This window comes from Schistocerca serialis, chromosome 3, assembly GCF_023864345.2.
Source record: "Schistocerca serialis cubense isolate TAMUIC-IGC-003099 chromosome 3, iqSchSeri2.2, whole genome shotgun sequence".
NCBI classification, from domain to species: Eukaryota; Metazoa; Arthropoda; class Insecta; order Orthoptera; family Acrididae; genus Schistocerca; species Schistocerca serialis.
In genome coordinates this window covers 678,067,993-678,089,551 of record NC_064640.1, presented here as the reverse complement: position 1 = coordinate 678,089,551, position 21,559 = coordinate 678,067,993, and the positions used below count along the sequence as shown (strand labels likewise).

Here is a 21,559-nt window from a genome sequence, read left to right as displayed (position 1 = left end):
CACTGCAGGCCAGCTAAGACCATGACACTCTCTAGTAGGAAGACAGCAGCATCAACAACAACAAATACAGTGCAGTTTGTTATTTTCAGGAATGCAGGACACCATCACTGTAGGCACTGCTGTCACCATCAGGTGGCCTTCCAATTGATGGCAGGAGGTGCAGCCAGTGCTTGTCTCTTTCCTTCCGCATGTGAAGTGCAAGGAAAGAGCCTGTGCTGTATATCTCCTCCTCTAGGGTACTTAGGCTGGTGCATGGCCTCCTAGATGCCAGGCATTGTTGGAAGGTATGCTAGGCAATTGCACCAACTACTTCATGGTACCTCATTCGGAACAATCCCAACCAGCACTGACCTCTGCGGATGTGAGTAGTTATGTCTCAGCGGATCCAGGCTCACCAACCTAGGCTCCGTGTTACGCTTCACTGTGCTAGGGCTTGTTCAGGTGCCTTCCACGGAGTTACTGCTCTGTCTTCCTGTAACTCCCATCAGAGCTGTTCCATAACCTGTAGTGTTATCATATGCATGTGCCCCCCTCCCCCCCCCCCCCCCCCACACACACACAAACTGTTATGGTGACAGTGATAGTTATGACCTCGCAGCAATCTCCTCTCATCTGCCATACTTCTTAATGGCAGTGAGGATAAAACTCTTCTTGGCATATTCCATTTCTGTCACTGGTGATGCAGTTTTCACATTGCACTGTCATTTCCATTTTTGGCACTCAAATAACTGATTAGGCAATGGCCATAACATTCCTATTTCGTCTGCCATCGGGCTGCCACCTCCTGCAGCTGTGGTTGGCATTGGCAATCGGATCACACATATTTCACTGGCTCTAGCACTGCTTCTCACATACCAGATTTGGTGACAATCCCGCATTTTCACCTTTAGTCATGCTCAGTCATGCTACCTGCTGACTAGGTCAGTTTCGTGGCTCCAGTGCCACTTTTTGGTGCCTTCCCCCCCCCCCCCCCCCCCCCCCCCCCCCAGGTTTCTTTGCACCAAGCTCGCTCTCTGTTGACGCTGGTTCCTCTCTTTGCTTCGTACCATTTCCGTATGGTCTTCGTGCCCAATGCTATTTCTGTTTTTCTGACTTCTTGGATACAGGGTTACAGTACATTCTGGCAGCATCAAGTTCCTTTGCCCTTGGTCTGCAGCCCTCCTCCTCCTGCCATTTGAGGCAGCCTGTTGCATGTGCACATTGCAGTCATGGCAGGCTCTCTTCTAGAGGGTATCTTTCCTCCAGACATTAGGCAGCCATGGGGCTCAAGTCCCATCTTTGAGGTCGACCGTCTTCTGGGACTGACTGTTCTCCATGGTTCCAAGGATCAACCACTTTCTTTTCCCTGGCCCCCTCAGCTCAGCTGGACCCTGCATTCATCATTCTTTTTCTGATTCCTCTTACTTTCCTTTGTGTACAAGCAAGATTGCTTCACCAGTTTCTCCACAGGAAAGAATAGGATGTGGTGTCCATACCTACTTTTCCAACTGCACAGAAACCACAACACACCCATGTCTCAAGGGTGGCCTAGTTTCAGGCATTGTCCACTTTCTGTTCAGGCTTTCCAAGCCAGCTACGACAACAACAGTCCTGAGTAGCAAGCCACCAACAGCAGCAGTAAAAACTTCCTGGCAGATTAAAACTGTGTGCTGGACCGAGACTCGAACTCGGGACCTTTGCCTTTCGCGGGCAAGTGCTCTACCAGCTGAGCTACCCAAGCACGACTCGCACCCCGTCCTCACAGCTTTACTTCTGCCAGTACCTTGTCTCCTACCTTCCAAACTTAACTGAAGCTCTCCTGCAGACCTTGCAGAACTAGCACTCCTGAAAGAAAGGATATTGCGGAGACATGGCTTAGCCACAGCATGGGGGATGTTTTCAGAATGACATTTTCACTCCGTCAAGTTTCAGTCCGGCACACAGTTTTAATCTGCCAGGAAGTTTCATACCAGCGCACATTCCCCTTCTCTTCCCCTCCCCTCCCCCTTTCCCCTCCCCTCCCTTTCCCCTCCCCTCCCCTTCTCTTCCCCTCCCCTTCTCTTCCCCTCCCCTCCCCTTCTCTTCCCCTCCCCTCCCCTTCTCTTCCCCTCCCCTTCTCTTCCCCTCCCCTTCTCTTCCCCTCCCCTTCTCTTCCCCTCCCCTTCTCTTCCCCTCCCCTTCTCTTCCCCTCCCCTTCTCTTCCCCTCCCCTTCTCTTCCCCTCCCCTTCTCTTCCCCTCCCCTTCTCTTCCCCTCCCCTTCTCTTCCCCTCCTCTCCCCTTCTCTTCCCCTCCCCTCCCCTCCCCTTCTCTGCCCCTCCCCTCCCCTTCTCTGCCCCTCCCCTCCCCTTCTCTGCCCCTCCCCTCCCCTTCTCTGCCCCTCCCCTCCCCTTCTCTGCCCCTCCCCTCCCCTCCCCTTCTCTTCCCCTCCCCTTCTCTTCCCCTCCCCTTCTCTTCTCTTCAACCCTTGCTTCTTTTGTTGCACCCTAGCTCCCTCCCTACTCCCTTGCTTCTGCTGTTCTCAGACTTTGCATGTTCCCTCCACCTTTATTTACTATATGCTCAAATCGCACTCCCTCCCTCTGCTTTCTTTCACTTTCCTGTCGTTGTTCCCGCTTGCTCTGTTCTTACTCGTGTGCCCTTATTGCCAAAGAAACTGAATTACAAGCCTTGTCTGGTAGCTCACATATTCTTCCCACAGTTGTAATTAAGTGAAGTGACGTGGTAGTTGTGACACTGGACTTCTGCTCAAGTGTAGAGGGCTTTAAATTTATGTTTTCCATAAATATTTTCTGGTTGGGTCTGGAATGGATCATTCAAATGGACCAGATTCAGTTCCTTGACTATTTAGGATCAGTACTAGCTTGTTCTCCATTCCTTTTTAAATTCAGATGTGTTGAATTTTCCCTCTTACTTTCCAGGGCACTAACATAGCAAACATTATCAGAGGCTTTTAATTACAAAGATTTAGCTATTATATTGCCATGTCATTTGTTGCCCAATGGAAAGTCTTCATATACCCTCTTTTGTAATTGAATTAGAGGTAGCTGTGATGCTAGAAAAGTCTTTGAGCACATGCCTACTGTTGATGAGGTTCTGCATGTTGTTGACTTTGTTTTAAGCTGTATTCATAAAGAATATGTTTCTGTGTAGTAGTCATTAATCAGCATAGCTTCATAATGCATATCTGTAATGAGATCAATGTCAAACAGGCCACCACAATAATTAGGATAAAAGTAAGTGCTGCTGATATTAGAGAAGTGAATATAATTGAGTTTCTTGTCAAAGCACTACTATGCACAGTACCTGTGGCGAAAAAGAGAGAATGTATGGATTCAGAATTTTTTAATAGTTTCATAATTTACTGTATGTCACTTTTATGCATATCAAAGTAATACAGTAATGTGTGTAATGTAGAATATGATGCACATACTTGTTGCCCAAGAATTTCATAGAAATAATTGTCAATGTGCTGGATAGTAACAGCAAAGCAGAGTTAACACAAAATGAGTAGGTCGAGGGAAAGGTAAACAAAGAAAAGTGATCAGTCAGGATGAGGGCAGGTCATAAAGAAACATTAAATTTATAGTACTAACCTTAACTATAGATGGTAACTGCAAATGCAAAGTGGTATGCTGGCAAGTGTTCCAAAACTAATGGATGACAAGATAAAGAAGTGTTGTTATATAAAATAGTGTTGGTAATATGTGAATGTGAATAAATGTATTACACCAATAAGGTAGCCATACAGCGCGCACACACACACACACACACACACACACACACACACACACACACACACACAAAGTCATTTAAGCAGTCATTCTTCCCACACTCCACACATGACTGGAACAGGAAGGAACCTTAATAACTGGTACAATGGGACACACCCTCTATCATGCACTTCAGTGGTTGGCAGAGTATAGATGTAGATACAGATGACAAATTACCTTTAATGAAGGTATAGTCTTGTAATTAGTGTAGCCAACTGTGTCAATGGAAAACAGAATTTGGTTCTCAATTGCTCCAAATACGGTGCAGCATTTTCAGGTTAATATTTTACAGTCATGATAACTGATCATTTACTTTTAGGGCAGAACTTCCTTACGTGACAGATACAAGTTATCAGTACCCATGAATAAAGAAAGCCACTTGAACCATTCATTGGAGTCCAAGTGAAATCCGTTTTTACTGTACATGGTATATTGCAGATGGTTACTAATTGTATAAAATATATATTGTAAAGTTGTGTTTTCCTTTACAGAATTTTTCCAGTGAGACTTCCAGTATACGGTGTTTCAAAAATGATAAGCTTCGAGCACATTCTGTTTTGCCTGAGAGCCAGAATGCAGTACTCTTGAGTGAAGAACTGAAGAATGTCCTAAGCTTTAATGAAGACTGTGTGGAAAAAGACAAATCAAAGGCAGAGCCTTTCGAGAATAGTTATGTGAGTTGAATAATTTCTGTTTTATGTCAGCATATCAATATTCCATTGCTCATAACAATGTTATAGCATAAATTTACTTTTGCACTTATTTACCAGTACATCTGTAAATTCAGAATGTGTCTCGTCATTTTTATTTTCTGTTGCATTACTGTCAGTGAAGCAAAACAGTGTTTATTGGAGATTATACACTGTATTACACACTATGTTTATGCATGACAGGAAATTTTCACTGCAAAAATTAAAAAAAAAAGCACAAAATAGTTAATGTGCTGACTGATCTTTATTTAACTACTTAGTCTGAGTCTGACCTTCCATTTGCTATAATATCATTGTAGTATTATGGAGTTGCATCTCCATTTTTGCTGTTGTTGATGTTGACATTGACATTCTTCAATGCTTAAAACTTACATTCTAACTTGTCCCAAAGGTGTTCCATTGAGTTCTCGTCAGGACTCGCAGCAGGCCAATCAATTTCAGGAATGTTATTGTCTACAAACCATAGGCTTACCAAAGATTTTGCATAATGACAGGTGTATTATCATGCTGATACAAACACTCGTCATCTCCGAACTGTTTTTCTACTGCATGCAGAACACAACGCTGCAAAATGTGTTAATGTCCTTTTGCATTTTCTTAAGTGCAGTAAGGAAACCACACCCTAACTGCAAAAAACACCCCACACTGTAACACCACCATCTTCACACATCACTGGCACTACACCTGATGGCAGATAATGTTCTTCAGGCATTCACCAAACTCAAACCCTTGCAAACCACACAGTTTCTGTACAGTAATGAACATGCATGAAATAGATGCGTTACCTCTGTTAGCGATTGTCGAAGACTCGCAAAGATGATTTTGGATTTGTCAGTGGCTTGAACAGTGAATTGCTGATTGATGAACACTACACAGTGCTTTACAATGATCTGAGATATGTACAAGGGTTGCCTAGAAAGTGATGCACTCAATTTTTTTTTCTCAGCAGAAAACAATACTATGAATGCAAACATTATGAATGTATTATTTGAAGTCTCCTGAGAGAGCGCATCAAGTTTCCCTCACATCCAGCAGATAGCGTAGCTGCAGGACAGTTTCAAAATGTCGTCTGTAGGTGATGTACGTCATAAGCAATGTGCCATCATTGAATTTCTCACTGCAGAGAAAGGAACTGTGGGGAATATTCACAAACACTTGTGCAAAGTGTATGGAGCTTCTGATATTGACAGAAGTGCAGTTAATCACTGGGCACGTAGGGTGAGGTCATCAGAAGGCTGTTCAGTAGGGCTCCATGATTTGCAGCGGTCGGGGAGACCATCCACAGCTGTCACACTTGACATGTTGCAGTGAACTGATGTTGTCATTCACAAGGACAGACACATTATGACTCGGCAGTTGGCACTGTATTTGTCAATCAGCAAAGGAGGTGTGGATACAATTATCTGCACTCTTGGATGTTCAAAAGTGTGTGCGAGACGGGTCCCGCAGTATCTGACAGTGGGTCACAAATCACCCAGAAAAAACATTTGTTTTGATTTTTTTTGTGACTTTCTGAAACTGTGATGGAGGCCTCCTTGTCCTGAATTGTGACAGGTGATGAAACCTGGGTTAATCATTTCGAGCCCAAAACAAAACCACAATTGATGGAATGTCACCATTCCAACTCCCCACAGAAAAAAAAAATTCAGACCAACTCCTTCCGCCGGTAAGGTCATGATCACCATGTTCTGGGACTGTGAAGGTGCGATTCTCATTGATGTGATGCCAAGGGGCGGTAGCATTAATTCAAAGGCAAACTCAAGACGTGCTTCCGGCGACTTTGGCACCACAGCAACCCACGGGATGTTTTGCAGCAACGCAATAACACTCAGCCTCACACAAGTCTGAGGACTGCTGAACACATTGCAAAACAGGGTTGGACAGTGTTACCCCATCCACTCTACAGCGCTGACCTAGCCCCTTGGACTTCCACTTGTTTGGGCGATTAAAGGATGCCATTCGTGGACATTTTGAGGATGATGAGGAGATGATTCACACAGTGAAGCACTGGCTCCGCCATCAGGACAAGGATTGGTACCAACGGGTCACACACACTCTTGTTTCGCACTGGAGGAAGACCATAGAACGGGATGGAGATTTCAGGGAAAAATAGGTTGTGTAGATGAAACACCATTTTTTCGTGTGTTTAATTCTCATTATGTTCAATAAAGAATTGTCGAAGAAAAAAATGTGGTGCATTACTTACCGAGTGACCCTCGTACTAGTAGAAGTTATTTGTTAACTCAGCTGAATTTTCACCCACTGCCTAATGTCAGTGTGCGCATGCATAATATCCACTACCAACACTCTGAAATAAAGTACTTTGTCACATAGATTTCAAGATAGAGATTTTTTTTGTAATGTCATTCGAGTAGAGGAGATTTTTTCGAAGTTGATTTTATTTAATTTGATTTTATCAGGGAAGCAAAAACAACATTGGTCAAGCCCACTACTGCCCGCACTGAAACAGTTTATTGTGCGGTATCGTTCCCTGTGTCTCTAGTAAATGGCTTTGAATAGTGCAACGAGTTCCTTTACCAGTGCTTTACTAGACACAATTTCTTCAGGTCTGGTTGATCCGAATATTCTGTTTCTTTTTAATCTCCAATGCCTCGCATTTGAAGATCAAGTGTGATGCTGTTTCCACACCCACACCACACGTCCTACATTTGGGGTATTCTTCTATTACCCCCTTGTATGTAGGTGTTTTTTGAAATTCCCATGGCCTGTCAATAGTCCAACCATGAGCTTTATTTCTCTCCTGTTGAAGCCCAGGATTGAGAGACTTATCTTAGAACATGGCTTCGGCATCAATGCATTTTCATGTTTTTGCTTTTGGACTTAAGCCTGATATTCTACATGCTGTCTCCTTGTCCAGTCTCGTAATTTTATTTTTATCATTGCCTTGGTGATTGTCAGGACAGGTTCCAGTCCAATAAATGGTGTCATCGCCCCCATCCTGGCCAATCTATTGGCTTGCTCATTACTACTAATCTCTGAGTGACCAGAGACCCACAACAGGTTTACCCTATTGCTTTCCCCTAGCTCCACAAGGACTTTGTGGCATTCTGCCACGATCTTTGATATTGTTGCAGAGGCTGGCAGTGCTTTCAGGACTGCTTGGCTGTCTGAATAAATGAATATTTCTGCTTGAAACACAGTGGCCATCTTCCCTAGTGTAAGTAAGTAAGTTAGTTGTAGACAGTGTCATGTTGCAAAAGATCTAACAAATTTCAGCAAGTAGTCTTCTTCGCGGCATCTAATGAAATATTATGTAATATGATAAAGGCCACTTGCAATAGTCTCTGTAATTTTGGTAGATCATTGTACAACATGACACGGTCAACAACTCATGAGAATTTTATGGGAAAAGATAATGTATGCTAAGAAAGTGGGATAGGGATGTTCATGGTCTCGATAAATGCAAGAAATCATTCCAAAGCAAGAGTGTAAAGTCCAAGCATTACTTAGCTGGATAACACAGAGTTTGTTATCATAATGGGAACCACAAGTTCATGATCCGTAGTGTTAAACATACAGTAGACAGTCGGTGCTGCAGATACCACTTGTGGAGGCTAGTTGGATAACAGCAGCTAGGGCAGAGAGTCTGCCGCAGGATGACCTTATATTTGTTTCACTTCATAAGCTCGTATGATATACCTGCAGTATATTTCTTGTTCCTGCTGCAGGCACTTTCACTGAATGTGTGTGATGTTATACTTATTGAGACATCTGTATCATTCATCTGCACATCCATTGGGGTTATGAAAGGAATCTTCCTGTAATTTCAACTGGACAGTTTAGTCAGTATTGTATTATGGAGCTGCTAGAGTGATTTAAACGAGAATCATTCGATCAAAGGTTTTATTTCTCTAGCATAAAGCTGATAGATGAAGCTAGAGAACCAGTATTTCACTTAGATTGTTGAGGATTGTGCTGATTTCACTATAGACTATTCATTTTGCATACGGTCTAGATAAAAGAGAGAAGGTTCATACAGGCAGTCATTTTTCTCTTTCTCCATGCCAGAAAGGAGCAGGAAAGCAAACTACTACTAACAAAGTGCTGATGCCTGTACCATGTACTATACAGTGTTCATAGCTGTAAATTTTTACTATAACTTTAAATGCAAATCAAAATCTGGTACCATTTAGACACTTGGTTGCTGTAATGTGATGCTTTGTATATGCAAAAAAGCTCAAGTTGTACTGTAGTTCATAACCAGTATAAAAGTGTAGACCACTTTAAACTGGCTGGATGGTATTGCAGCAATAGGGAGCAAATCTAATAAACTACTATGATACTCAAACAACCTTTGGGTTGCAAACAACTTTGCTATAATTTTCCTTTTTGTTTGTTCTGAATATGTTCTTTTTTTTACGTGGCTTTTTATGAGGTATAGAAGTGTTCCTACCTAGTTGCAGAAGACTGGTACAGTCTTTTTTTATTTCTTCGTGTGTATGCTATTTAGTACCATAACAGTATTGCTTTTCATTTAAGTTACTTATTATGTTCCCATTATTATCTTTATTGAGACATAGCAATGCATATTACAGGGAAATGCAGAGAGTGAGAAGACTGTCAACAACAGCAGTTCAAGGGTTCTGAAAAGGTAGGTGTTTCCTGACTCTGTCAATAGTAGAACAGATTTTTCCCCCCTTTCTTTTTCTCTTTATTTTGAATTCAGTTGTTTACATACATCATAGTAATTTTTTCGAAAAGATAGACTTAATTTGATGTTTGTGTACGCACTGTGTGTCCATTCCAAGAGTCATCAGATGCCTATTATATGGTCTTTCTAAAGATGTTTTCAGTTCTGTTTTTGTGATATGTATGTGCAATCAGTTCAGACATGAGGTATTTGCTATGATGTCCACTGTCAGCAGAAAAAAATTATTGTGATTCTCATTATAGGCAAAATGTTGTCTAAACTGTAAATTTATGTGCCAAGTTGACAGAGCAAACTCAATGTGATACACAGTTCTTCTTCTTCTTCTTCTTCTTCTTCTTCTTCTTCTTCTTGTTTTGCCTTTTCCCATTCTCGTGTGGGGTCAGCATTGTTTTGGAAATGTTAGTGGTAGTTGGTGGCTGTATGCCCTTCTTGACACCACTACTGCCCCTGGGATGGGATTCATGTACTCCGTCTGCCAGCATGCAAAGTAATCTCGTGTTGAAGTCTTATAATATTTTTCGAATGTTTCTGTAGCGTGCATCTGAAACAGGATGTGGGGACCTGCCCAATGTTTACCTAGTTGGATGTGGAAAACCACCTAAAAACCATACCCTGGCTGGTTAGCTCACCAGCTCTCAAGATCTCATTGTTGATGTGCATGGTGGATTCGATCAAGAGCAGGCTTGCTTGCCTGTATCCAGGAACTGACACTTTAAAATGCTCAGTTATCTGGGAGGATTCAGTGTGATATGCAGTTAATGGATATTTATTGATATGACAGCAAAAAATAAGAAATCATGCAACTCTACACTGATTTCACAGTTTCATGACACAGCAGTTTGATGGGACTCAACAGGCGATGCAGTGCACCACAGTGGTGTGAGGGTACTAAAAAGACAGTGTGGCGCAATTTGGCTGTTGTTTTCAATTACTGCTGAAAAAATTGATTATTTTTCATGTTATCATTAATAAATATCCCTGAATAGAATACTATGCCAAAATAACATGAGATTGCTGTAAAACTGGAGAGCTGTAATTTAGACAACATTTTCTTTATAATGAGAGATAAAATAGCATTTCCCACCAACACTGGGCCTCGCATAAAAGTACCACATGTGCAGTTTCTATTTTGGCTGACATCGCCTATACACCACAAAAACAGACCTGGAAATAGCTTCAGAAATGCCAGAGAAAAGGCACCAGATGACTCTCATGATGGTCACTCAATATGTAAACAGGATGACTGTGATAAATTGCATCCCTGAGAGGATAAGGAGCAAATAAAGTTTAATGAAAGTTTGTTCTGGAATGTGTGGCTTTTATGCCAGAGGCTATTTGATATGTACCACGAAACATTTCACGCACTACGTTCTAGTGGACAATGTGCTACCAACGTTGCTTGCGACCACCCTGGACCGCATTGCATCTATGTACAAGTCACAACACAGACTGCAACACTCATTCAGATTCACCAACCTGCATCAAAATAGTGTCACAAGCATCACAAATGCATTGTTCCACCATTTTACACATCTTGGGTTGGCTCCGTGTACACAACACCTTTGGTACGTGCTGCAGGTCTTGTGGGCTCAATTCTGGTGACAAGGTGGGTGAGGTAAGTGGGCAACTTGCACAGTTCACGGACTGGGGAGACATCAGTGTACCTCCATCCTGTAATCTGCAATGGGCTAAAGTGCTGACAAGTAGCAGCCACATGACCATTCATACTATGAAAGGCACTTGTTCCAACAAGGGAAATAATGTGTCCTTGTAGGAAATGCAGTTACAACTTGTGGAAAGATGACTTATCCCAAAATGTGTCTGGCAGTTATTTACCTGCCTACACATATGAGAGACAGTTTCTGGTGCAGTTGCAATCAACGAGTATACTTCTTTTGTTCAGCTATCCACTTGTAATTTGTGTGCCTTTATCCAAAGGCTATGTTGTTCTGTTTGCTGTTGCCAATTCATTCTGTAGGAGAGTGCTGAGTAACACTGCTATCCTGTGCAAAGAGCGTGCTGTGTAACACTGCCATCCTGGACAACAGTACCACCACCCTCTTGCATGAAATGACGGTGTCTTGAACATGTTGTACAGGGAGCTTTAGGATGTAGGTAAAATGGCATCCAGCATAGAAATATGCATTTGTGGACATATGTTCATTAGATGCTACTTTCTCCTTATCCTCTTAGGGATTTTTGCCCACTGTTTGCCCTCATTGCTTATAATCATCCTTAGCAAACAAAAAAGAGGTGTGTGTGTGTGTGTGTGTGTGTGTGTGTGTGTGTGTGTGTGTAGGGGGTCACAAATCGTGAATCTTGAAGAATTGCTTTTAACCTGCTGTTTATTGGTTTATTGCCTAAAATTCATGAAATTGTGGAAGTGCCTTCTGCCCATATATTTTCATGTTCAATATTTTTTTCACCCCCTTCCTTCCTTGATGTATAGCTTCAAAGTTAATGCGATAGGTGTATGTGAATCGCTTGGTGGGCAAAATAGTTATGTTCAAATATAGAACTGTATCTGTATTTGTCATTCATCACATCACATTGAAGGCTGCATTTGCATCTGAGATTTACTGAAAAATATTTCATAATGAAAACAGTTTACATCAGCACTGGTTTTGTAATCCAGCAGTGTTGTAGCTCGTTTGGACATGACAAGGAAATCTTTATCTGTTGAACATGGTTTATGAAAAGGAAACCTTACTGCTATTATGTGTGTTTTTTTTAGGGAAGCTTGTTCCTTTATAGATTCCTGTACTTAGTTTAATAGGCTGGATGGGTATGAGGGTAAGACAGTACACTTTATAATTACTTATCATAACTGACATCAGAAATTCTAAATCTTGTATGTAATTATAATTTTATTATTTTCAAAGTAAAAATATGTAGAAAGAGGTCACTATCTATCCTTATAGGAAGCAATACATTTACTTAGGACTATGTCAAGATAGTGATAATTTTTATTATAAATATTGAGAAGGAATTTAGTTAAAAAACAAATTGGCCTTTCTTACTCTGCAGTTAAATTTGTGACATTATCAAGTTAAACAAAATCTGTAGTAAATTCGGTGCTTTTGTTATTGAGAAATGTGTCTTTAGAATATTGGAGAGTGAATGGACAATGCAGCTAAAGTGAAGTTAAGTCAGCAAAAAATCAAAGGGCTCTGTACCACATTAAACTGTAGGTACCCATATAATTGCCTTGGTAAGTCAGTTCGAAGTCTGAGTAAGGTAGGGGCATACCACCTCCAGTAGGATCAAACCTAGTAAAGCACTTTGCTGTTCAAACCAACCTTCAGGTTGTTTCCCATTAACATAGTTTTGAAAAATACAGTTATTCCTTGCAATGTCCATGATGTGGACGATTACTTAAATTCAGTACTTCAGCACTAAACTTGTAACCTGTGAAATTAACGTACTAATTGGGTCTTAAATTTACAGTTTAATTGTTTTTGTAATCATTTCACATAATAAGCTTTACTAATTGAAATTTTCTTTTGGTATTCATGTCCATAAGCATTAGACTTCATTTCCAAGTTAATGCATCTCCCCTTACATTCCTGTTACCAGCAGTTTGTGTATTAAGAAATTTTCCATATTTTAGTAATTATTGTCTCTAACCTTCCTAGTATCACTGGGGTCAGTATGGTCCCACAGGCACACTGGGAGTAATAATCTCCCTTGTTTTCAAAACTATTATTTTCAAAATGTATGACTTCTTCCCTCTGAGTCAATTGTATCCAATGATGTTTCAGTCATTTTTATATTTACAACTCATTAAAATTTTCTTTTTGTTTCTTGAATCAAATATTTACTGTTACAGTGAACAACTGTAATGTATGTTTTTATATTAGGCCTAGTTCATTAAAATACTGCCAATATATACAGTGTATATCACATGGGGTATATTTAAATTTCATCTGTGGTACTGACATAGCTTGGTTCACAACTTTGACACTGTCTTACAGGTCTGTCATATTTCTCCAGTAAACAGTTTTCTGTTGAAGTAATCCAGTGTTATTGTTAAAGTTAAATAGGCAGTCCAGAAAGTGATTTCAGCTGATCAGTTGCAATACTTTGCACATGCAAAAAGTCATTGCTTGCACATGAATGACAACAAATTTTTATTGAGATCAACAGACTGATTATAGTCACAAACATGTGAAATTCAGACAATTTTCCCCCCATGACATCATGAGATATAAACCATCAAACATATTAAGTTTACAAGAAAGTGAAAGTAAATTGGTGTTGATGGTCAAAACAGGATAGGAAAATGTTACAACCAACTAGTGAAAAATGGAAATGCGATTGCAGGCTTTCTCGGCGTATTTCAGCTTTGAAATCTTCACAGATTATCAGCAGAGTGGCATTCTCTTCTAGTCGCAATGTTTCAATGAAGACATTACTCTTACTGTCATTCTCTTTATGTTGTTCAAAATATGAAATTAGCCTTTTGTTTTTTTGCAGAAACATTTCCAATATATAGCAGGTGAACTATCTTGGAGGCCTCATCATCTTCCTAGTTCTACTGTTTATATGACTGTATTACTCCATATCTGCTGAGACGAATATCCATTTTCCAGGAACATAGTTTGAAAGTATTCCATTTGCACTGGCAGGTTATCAGTATCTGAGATGATATCATATTGTCGTCATGCTATCATGTTATGGAGCATCTTGAGGAGAAATGTTTACATCTGCCGTTAGGTAGTACCAGCCTAAGGCTGCACACACAGTACAGATTGGTGTATTTCACATGGAAGTAACAGCAATTCGTGAAAGCAAATTATAGAGACAGCCTTCTTCAAAAATGGTGTTTATTTGTGTAAATAACTGTGAAATTAAATTAAAGCTTTTGTAATGCAATGCAGCGAGCAGAAGGAAGGTTGCTACTACAGTCAGTATCATCAGATCATGATTATCATTAAGACACCAAGTCAGCATCCTTTCCCACCCTTCCAAACACTTTGAATGTGTAATAAGGCAGCTATGAGCCAACACGCTGACAATGAATGTCTTGCTTACTGTGTTAACACTACATTGCATGAGCAGTAACTGTGCGTTCCAAGGCTGACTGAGCAGGAATATGATGTACTTTTTGCAGATGTATGTATGAAAACCAATGTTAAAGGTTGTGATAACATCAAAGAAAACTAAAAATGCAGGAAATGTTGTAACATAGAATCGTTAATGACGAGAAAGCATTGTATTGACAGCGTACCATAGGGACCAACAAATATGAACATAAAAAATGGGAAAATGTAAAATGCAGGAATATAAAAATGGGGTTTCACTGTTTTTCCAAATTTGCAACCTGAAGCTATTATTGTTGGGGACAGTGCTTCAGACAGTAAAAAGTGCAACAAATGACCAATTACAGGCTTTAATAAAAGTGAAATGATCTAGTGGTTGCTAAAAAACAACATGGATGCTGGTGAGGAAAATGATGTTTTTTTACTTCATTATGGCACAGTTGAATGATAAAATATTTAAAGTTGATAAAATACTTGAAGCCTACTCTTCTGTATTGTTTGCCACACACCTATAACTTAAGTCCAATTCAGCTGGCATGGACAAAGCTAGAAGTTTTGTCAGAGGAATAAATATTCTAGCAGATATTTGCATAACATTTAAAGAATATATGTCATCATTTTTTATTAAAACATTTTTCGGTAAGGAAAAAGCATATATCCTCATTAGTCCCAGTTGTTTCAAGTTTTGAAACTAATTTGACATGACTGCAGTGGACGGAAACATAAAAAAGTAATTGGGCATGGCATAACTGAAGCCAGAGTAAATTATATTATTATTATTAATTTAGAAAGTGGTGATAATTGTAATTATGATGACAGCTGTTTTGCTGATGACTTGCACGCAGTATTTATATAGGCAAGAAATAATTTGTATTTTAAAAATGTTTCATACCTGCCATTTTTATGTACACTGTACAGTGTTTTGGTGGAATTTACTGAATGATAGTTAAAGTGTGAATAAACTTTGAGGTGAATTCAATGAAATGTGGTCAAAAAGCATGATTAGTTTTACTACTATTTGCACTTTTCTCGAATTGAATGTTTTTTCAATCATGTAAATTCCTTGCTGCTTAGAGAAAACAGAGTCATTTTGACAGTTGAGAAAAAGGCTCCAGGAGCTGAGAGAGAGAGAGAGTACTTCGAAATGGATTCTATCACTAAATTTTTATCTAGATTGTTATTCATCTGTTTCTAACTTACATAACTTAAAATCCTTTACAGCAGCTATGCTACACAAAATCTTATAAGAATGCATCAAAATACATGGTGTGTAACAGTTCTGTTAGGGCTGCTTATGTGAAATTCCAAACTGCAATGCTATCTCATGGTGAGTTGTAGCCTTACGATCCTTAAGTTTCAAAAAGTGCTGTGTAGAAAGTCAAAGCACTAGCACTACCGCAGCAGGCATCCTGGCCACTAGTAACAATACATGTCTGACACTTGTCAGAAAATGGCAGTGGAGCAGTGAAGCCTCATAAAGTTTGAGTCCAGTGTTTGTTGGTGAGAATTCGTCAATCTTGACCCGAATACTGAGAGGCAGGTTACTGGTTACTCCTCCATGAAGACATCCCAGCTCACAAAGCGAAGGTTGTGTGCAAGTTTTTGGCCAGCAAATAGATCACAGTCTAGGATCACCCACTGTATTCACCAGATGTGGCCCTGACTGACTTCTGATTGTTCCCCAAATTGAGTTTAGCAATTAAAGGACACAGTGAGATGCAATTAAGAACATCCAAGAAAAGTGTACTGCAGTACTAAATGCTAGTCCAAAAGAGGACTACAGTTACTGTTTGAAAACACTTTTAAAACGATTTCAGCTGTGTTTTGTCAGGGGGAGACTATTTTGAATAAATACAGTGATTTTGTGAACATAAACTGTGACTTATTTTTCATAGCCACATAATAACGGAACTGGTAACACTGTTCATTTTTATGAGGAGATGGCATTCATTCTAGCATTTAGACACATAGGCATTACATTTGAAGAGACTTCATTGCAGATTAAAAATGTGTGCAGGACCAGTACTCAAACCTGGAACTCTGCATTTTGTGGGTTATCCTCTTACCAACCAAGTTGTAGAGTAAAAGGTTAATTCTGGAGTGCACTCTATATTTTTAGTAGATACCTGAATCAGATTTTACATTTTGTCAGTGTTAGGACTTTTGTTCTGTGTTAATATAATCTAATCTATAATGTTGAGATTTGAAAGAAAACAGTCATATTTTGTATTTCGCGTAGTTTGGCATATTCATTAAAAAATAAAATTAAAGTAATTGGACATGCCTTTGTGTTGCACCACCACTGATTTATGTGGTGTGCTGTGAATGTTTGTAATGACCTTTTAAAGCAGCCTGTAGGTGTTCCTTGCAATGTTGTTGGGTATGAAGCGTGCTCTTCAGTATACTGATAGACTTCAAAACTTGCTATGTCATTCAGAAAACCGCACATTCATTTGCAATTGGTACCGTCCCACAAGACCAGTGCAGTTATCTCCAGCAGATTCATGTGTTTGCCTTCTTAATGTTAATCAACTGCCCTCTGGCAGTTTCTCCAACGATGGCTGTTTTTGGACTATTTGTTTATTGAACTAGTACTTCATATAAACTGTTCTGGTGCATTTTGCACAAGATGCATACTTTGTCTCTACAGAGGGTATCTTATTTTGACTTTTGAACATATGAACAAATCATTCTGCATCTCTATTTGCAGCACGATAGGATGGAGGTGTTTAGGTATTTCAGATTCCTTTTTGAAGGCAAAACTATTGAAATTGGTCCAAATAAAACTGAGAACCATTCTTGGAGATAGGATTTGTATGGTACTTGTACTGGGTAAAACATTTTTAGTAGATTTGAGTGTAGCCTGTATTATTGTGGATGTGGTGCTCCCCACATATGGAAATTCTAGAGTGTGCATGCAGTCACCAGATGGATGTTGCTGATGAATGTGTTGGCATAGCCATTGTGGACACACTGTCATGGGTGCTATGACGTTGATCGAGGTGTGATGCCACCTTGTGAGCTGTGCATGTAAACCATCTGCTCAACACTGCCCGTTATTCCTGGCCAGTAAGTGTAATGTCAAGCTGAGTTTTCATCCAGGTCATCTAAATGACCACTCTGCAGTCTTGGTTTCTGTTGCTCTGGTTAAGCCACACATACTTTAACTGTTGGTGGATGCTGAAATAAATGCTGAGCACTGGAGAAATTTGTGAGAGAGCATGCTCCGGCCACATATGTTGAACATAGGAAGTGAGTGATCAAAGAATTGGTTCTGCTGCTGTTTCTTGAGAGCCTCATCCTTTAATGTCAACCAGTACCCATTAAAGTTTTAAGAGGTGGCCTTATCAGTGTGAAAACACTATGGCTCCTGAGTGTAGGAGTTGATGTCTGTGCGACATAATCAGTTCACTCCTCTGAGTTATCAGTAGGTTTTTGCAACAAGAAAACTCCTATAGCATGTTTCAAGGCATCAGATTGTGATAACCCTGTTATATGGAAAGACTGACTTTAATTGGAAGTACTTCTTCGGTAAATCATAAATTTTTAATTTTTTATCTCAGGTGACCAGCTCTGTTAGTGGCATAAAGTTAGTCCCCTGAAACTATTAATGTTCCAACATGAAAATCATGACTGGGACCCTAAAATATGCAACTGACTGTACTGAAATGTTCAACTCGCTCTGACAACCAAGTTCCATCACTCGTGGTGCGATTCAATTCCAAAGAGTGCTCCATTGTAAAACTAAGAATAAATCAGTGTCATAATTCCACCCAGTACTTAGTAATAAAAATTAGTAATCACAGTATCGTGCATATACTCTCACTATGTAAAAGGAAACAACGAATTACTGGCAACATGTAATATCTGCATAAATTCTGCAGAGAACAATGGGGTCACTGCACCTCAAAATATTGACACACTAACTGTTTATGAATACTAATAATTTTAGCAGTAATGAATCAGGCTTGGTACAGAAATATAAAGACGTCTGTCAGGAATGAATACAAAGTTACAGCTAATGTGTCAGGGCGTATACGACCCGGGACAACCGGGAGATCCGGGAAAAACACGGGAATATTTTAGAATTCCGGGATATTTTTTTGTTTTAGTTTTCAGTTAAATTTTTGTAATTTTGACTGGTAAGAAATAACACTCTAACAAAGGATATTACTGCATCCCGCTACTGCAGAATAATACTGCAGCAGTAAAACATGAGCGATAGGAAAAAACTAAAATAAAACCTAAGTTGTGAAGGAAATGCACCATATATGCAACAAGTGCTCATACAAGTGTCTGCCAGTAGCAAAATGTGTCAAAGGCTTGAGGAAGACTATGCGACGCTTCATAACAACAAATTGCCTCCGATGAGCATGTTGTCACAACTGTTTACATTAGATTCGTGTGAGCAGTTGCGAGCGGGCCCATGCGCATGCGCAGTTGAGATGCGCATGTGCCTTCTCCCACTTCTGGCCACAAAAGTATGGCTGTTAGCTGTATAAGTAGGCAGCAAGATGCTACCCGGAAAAATTTTACTGGCGAGCACAAGCTGCCGTATTTACTGGGAGCAAACCGGGGTATCTGCCCCGGGCGGCAATTTCAATTAAGCATTAATCGCCTTGCTGAACAATGAAGTTATTTTTGTTGGTTTGCTAAAGAAATTGGCTTTATTAATCTTTTCCACTGAGGCAGTCAATTTATTTGAAACGAAGTGTTTAATTCCACACTATTGGCTAGTTTCAACTGTTCACTGCATTTAAAAAGAGCATGCTTTCATCTTCTAGCACGTATGGCATTATGCCATAATAAAGAACCAAAAATGAGATAATACAGTACTGGTACTCCAAGAAAATTTACAACCGAATCTGGACATACAAATGTGCACTTTAAGCCGAATTATGCATTTTAGTATGGTTCAAGAAATTCCTCTGATGTCTTGTTTCTTTATGTAAGATCTTTTAATGTTTTACACGTACGAACATACGGGCTTCCTGCGTCATCATAGCTGCGCAAGCGCCTGTTATCTGGCGCTCTCTGGCAACTGCTGAAACGAATCTCTTTGTAACAGGTCGCGGGAAAATATTGCGAATGATTGATTGAAGAGCGTTACTTTAAAAGTAAATTTCCTTTTACACAAGATGAACTAAGTGCAAGAATGTGTGATGAATTTCTTAAATCACAGAGCGTTTGACTCTTGAAAACTCAACTATTTGAGGAAGACCATTTAGCAAAAAATTCGAGCCCAGAAGATCAGACATTTATGTCAGTATTAAAAATTTTACTGGCACATCTGTGTGATGTATCTTAAAGTTTAACATGCGCAAAAAAGATCAACATTATACGTGAAAGTTTAGCTTCTCTTGCAGCTTATTAATCGTCGAGACAATTATTATATGTGAAAGCTTTGCTTTTCTTGTAGCAACACCATGTATATTAATTTACACCATTAACTTTTCCTATTTGTGTGTATGCGCCACTTATCAGTGATGATGCTATTAGCTGACTACATCACGTGTCCTAAGCTCTGAATACCCGCTGTATCAGCTGGCGAAATCACGTGACATGTGCTATGACTGGCGTACAAAAGCACATCGCTATCTCGTTTTCAATGCTTCGGAAAGTAACATGTGGTGTTTAGTGGAATTCGAATTTATACTTTCGTAATACGAAAATATGCAGTGTACATGGCCTTATGAGTTTCGTTTTCTAAACGGCTGAGAAATTCTACGCCGGTGTATAAAACCATTACCATTCAAAGGATTGATAAGTTTTACAGTTTCGAGGAAAAGTGTACTGTAGCTTAACACAGAAAAAGTGTATTTTCACCCGCGAGAAAGTGTGTTTTTAACCGGGAAATCCGGGAAAAATCCGGGAATTTTTTTCCTTGTCTGCGTATACACCCTGATGTATACATTTTATATCATTCTTGTTGTTGAGGGCATGGCAACATTGAGTTGTGAATTCCGTTGTTAGGTGATACTTCCACATGTCCACAACTTTCGCATCCTTCACCCGAGTACTTCTTTCCCAGAAGCTCAAAACTGGGTGGCAGTTCAGAAGCTATCAGTTGACAAGAATATGAAACATATTATCACAAAATGATTAATAACAAAAATTTTTTCCACTTGCCGCCTTTTTTCCCATACTTGGCAAACATTTGAAATTTATTATTCTACCTTCCCATTTTGGGATTAATACGTTAGGGGAGAAGAAACAACCTGGATGTAATTAAACCGTTACAAGGTGTTAGACTGATATGTTTTGCTGAATCATAGGTAACCCAGGCAGGTTGCTGTTTTGAGGCATTGTTTTAAGCTGTCAGTGGCTCATTGACATTAGGGTGTCTGTTGAAAGTGAAGACTTTTTTTTTCCAAGATTATTTAGAGGCCTGGATGTGTGGGAAGCTTTGGCAATAAAACTGCAATAATAGTCGCTCTTTCCTAGAAAAGACAGTAGTTATGTGAGGTTGACAGACAGGTGTTGATGATTGGATTATTAATCTTCACAAACTAGAGCTTTGCCTACTATGTTAGAATGTGGCCTAAATGTTTAACCTCTGGGTCCATTAGATTTTAGTGTCTCGGAGAGTAGAAGTAGATTCTGTAAATGTTCTTCCTTGGTTGTTGTGATACCATCCAGATAGTTTGCACAGTTTGAAACTCCTTGGATTGATGGTCCACAGGAACCAAAGGAAAAATTGCTGGTGCACTGGTAACACGGAAGGGAAGAGTTTGTAATGACAAGAACTAACTGAGATGTTGGTAAACGTGAAACATTCAGACTCCATATGTAAGGGGAGTTACGAAAAAGTGTCTACAAGATCAATTTTGGAAAAATGCTGGCCTATAGCTACTTAGGCCATCAGTTACCCTGTCCGAGGTGTAGGTTCTGGGTCAGTCATAGGTTGTGTTAGTAGTAATTATCACCATTAAGTACACATACTGTTCTTGGTAATATACAGTCACGTATGGGTTCTAGAAGTACGCCAGCAGAGTTTAGGTATGTGTATAAGTAATTATTGTAAATAACTTGGATATTTATACATGTACATAATAATAGGCAACATATTTATTATTTAAATCATATATTGTGGTTATAATAATCAGCCTTAACAGAAATTTTAAGTCATTTACAAAAATCATGTCTTTTTGGTTTTTTATTTTTATAGCTAGGATAAAATGGCATAAAAATGAAATCAAAAATTAACTTCTGATTAAATTCTTTGTTTTTTTGTTTGTTTTTTTTTTTTAACAGAATAGGAAGATAAAATGAAATTATGTGCCTACAAAATCATCGATTTCCTTTGGGTTCACAGGACAATCAATAATTGTTTTTGAATGAGGCTTACAAATAATTTTTTTCAACTGTTACGTATGAGAGAACTC

The 21,559-nt window shown here is 39.5% G+C and overlaps 1 protein-coding gene across 1 annotated transcript in view; it reads left to right on the top strand.

The window, feature by feature from the left end:
• Positions 1-21,559, top strand: part of LOC126470558 (zinc finger protein 135-like) — a 95,095-nt gene that overhangs the window by 55,600 nt on the left and 17,936 nt on the right. The window contains exons 4-5 of the mRNA XM_050098496.1: positions 4,242-4,424; positions 9,017-9,072. Of these exons, the coding sequence (XP_049954453.1) occupies positions 4,242-4,424; positions 9,017-9,072 (239 nt within the window). The remainder of the gene's footprint in view (positions 1-4,241; positions 4,425-9,016; positions 9,073-21,559) is intronic.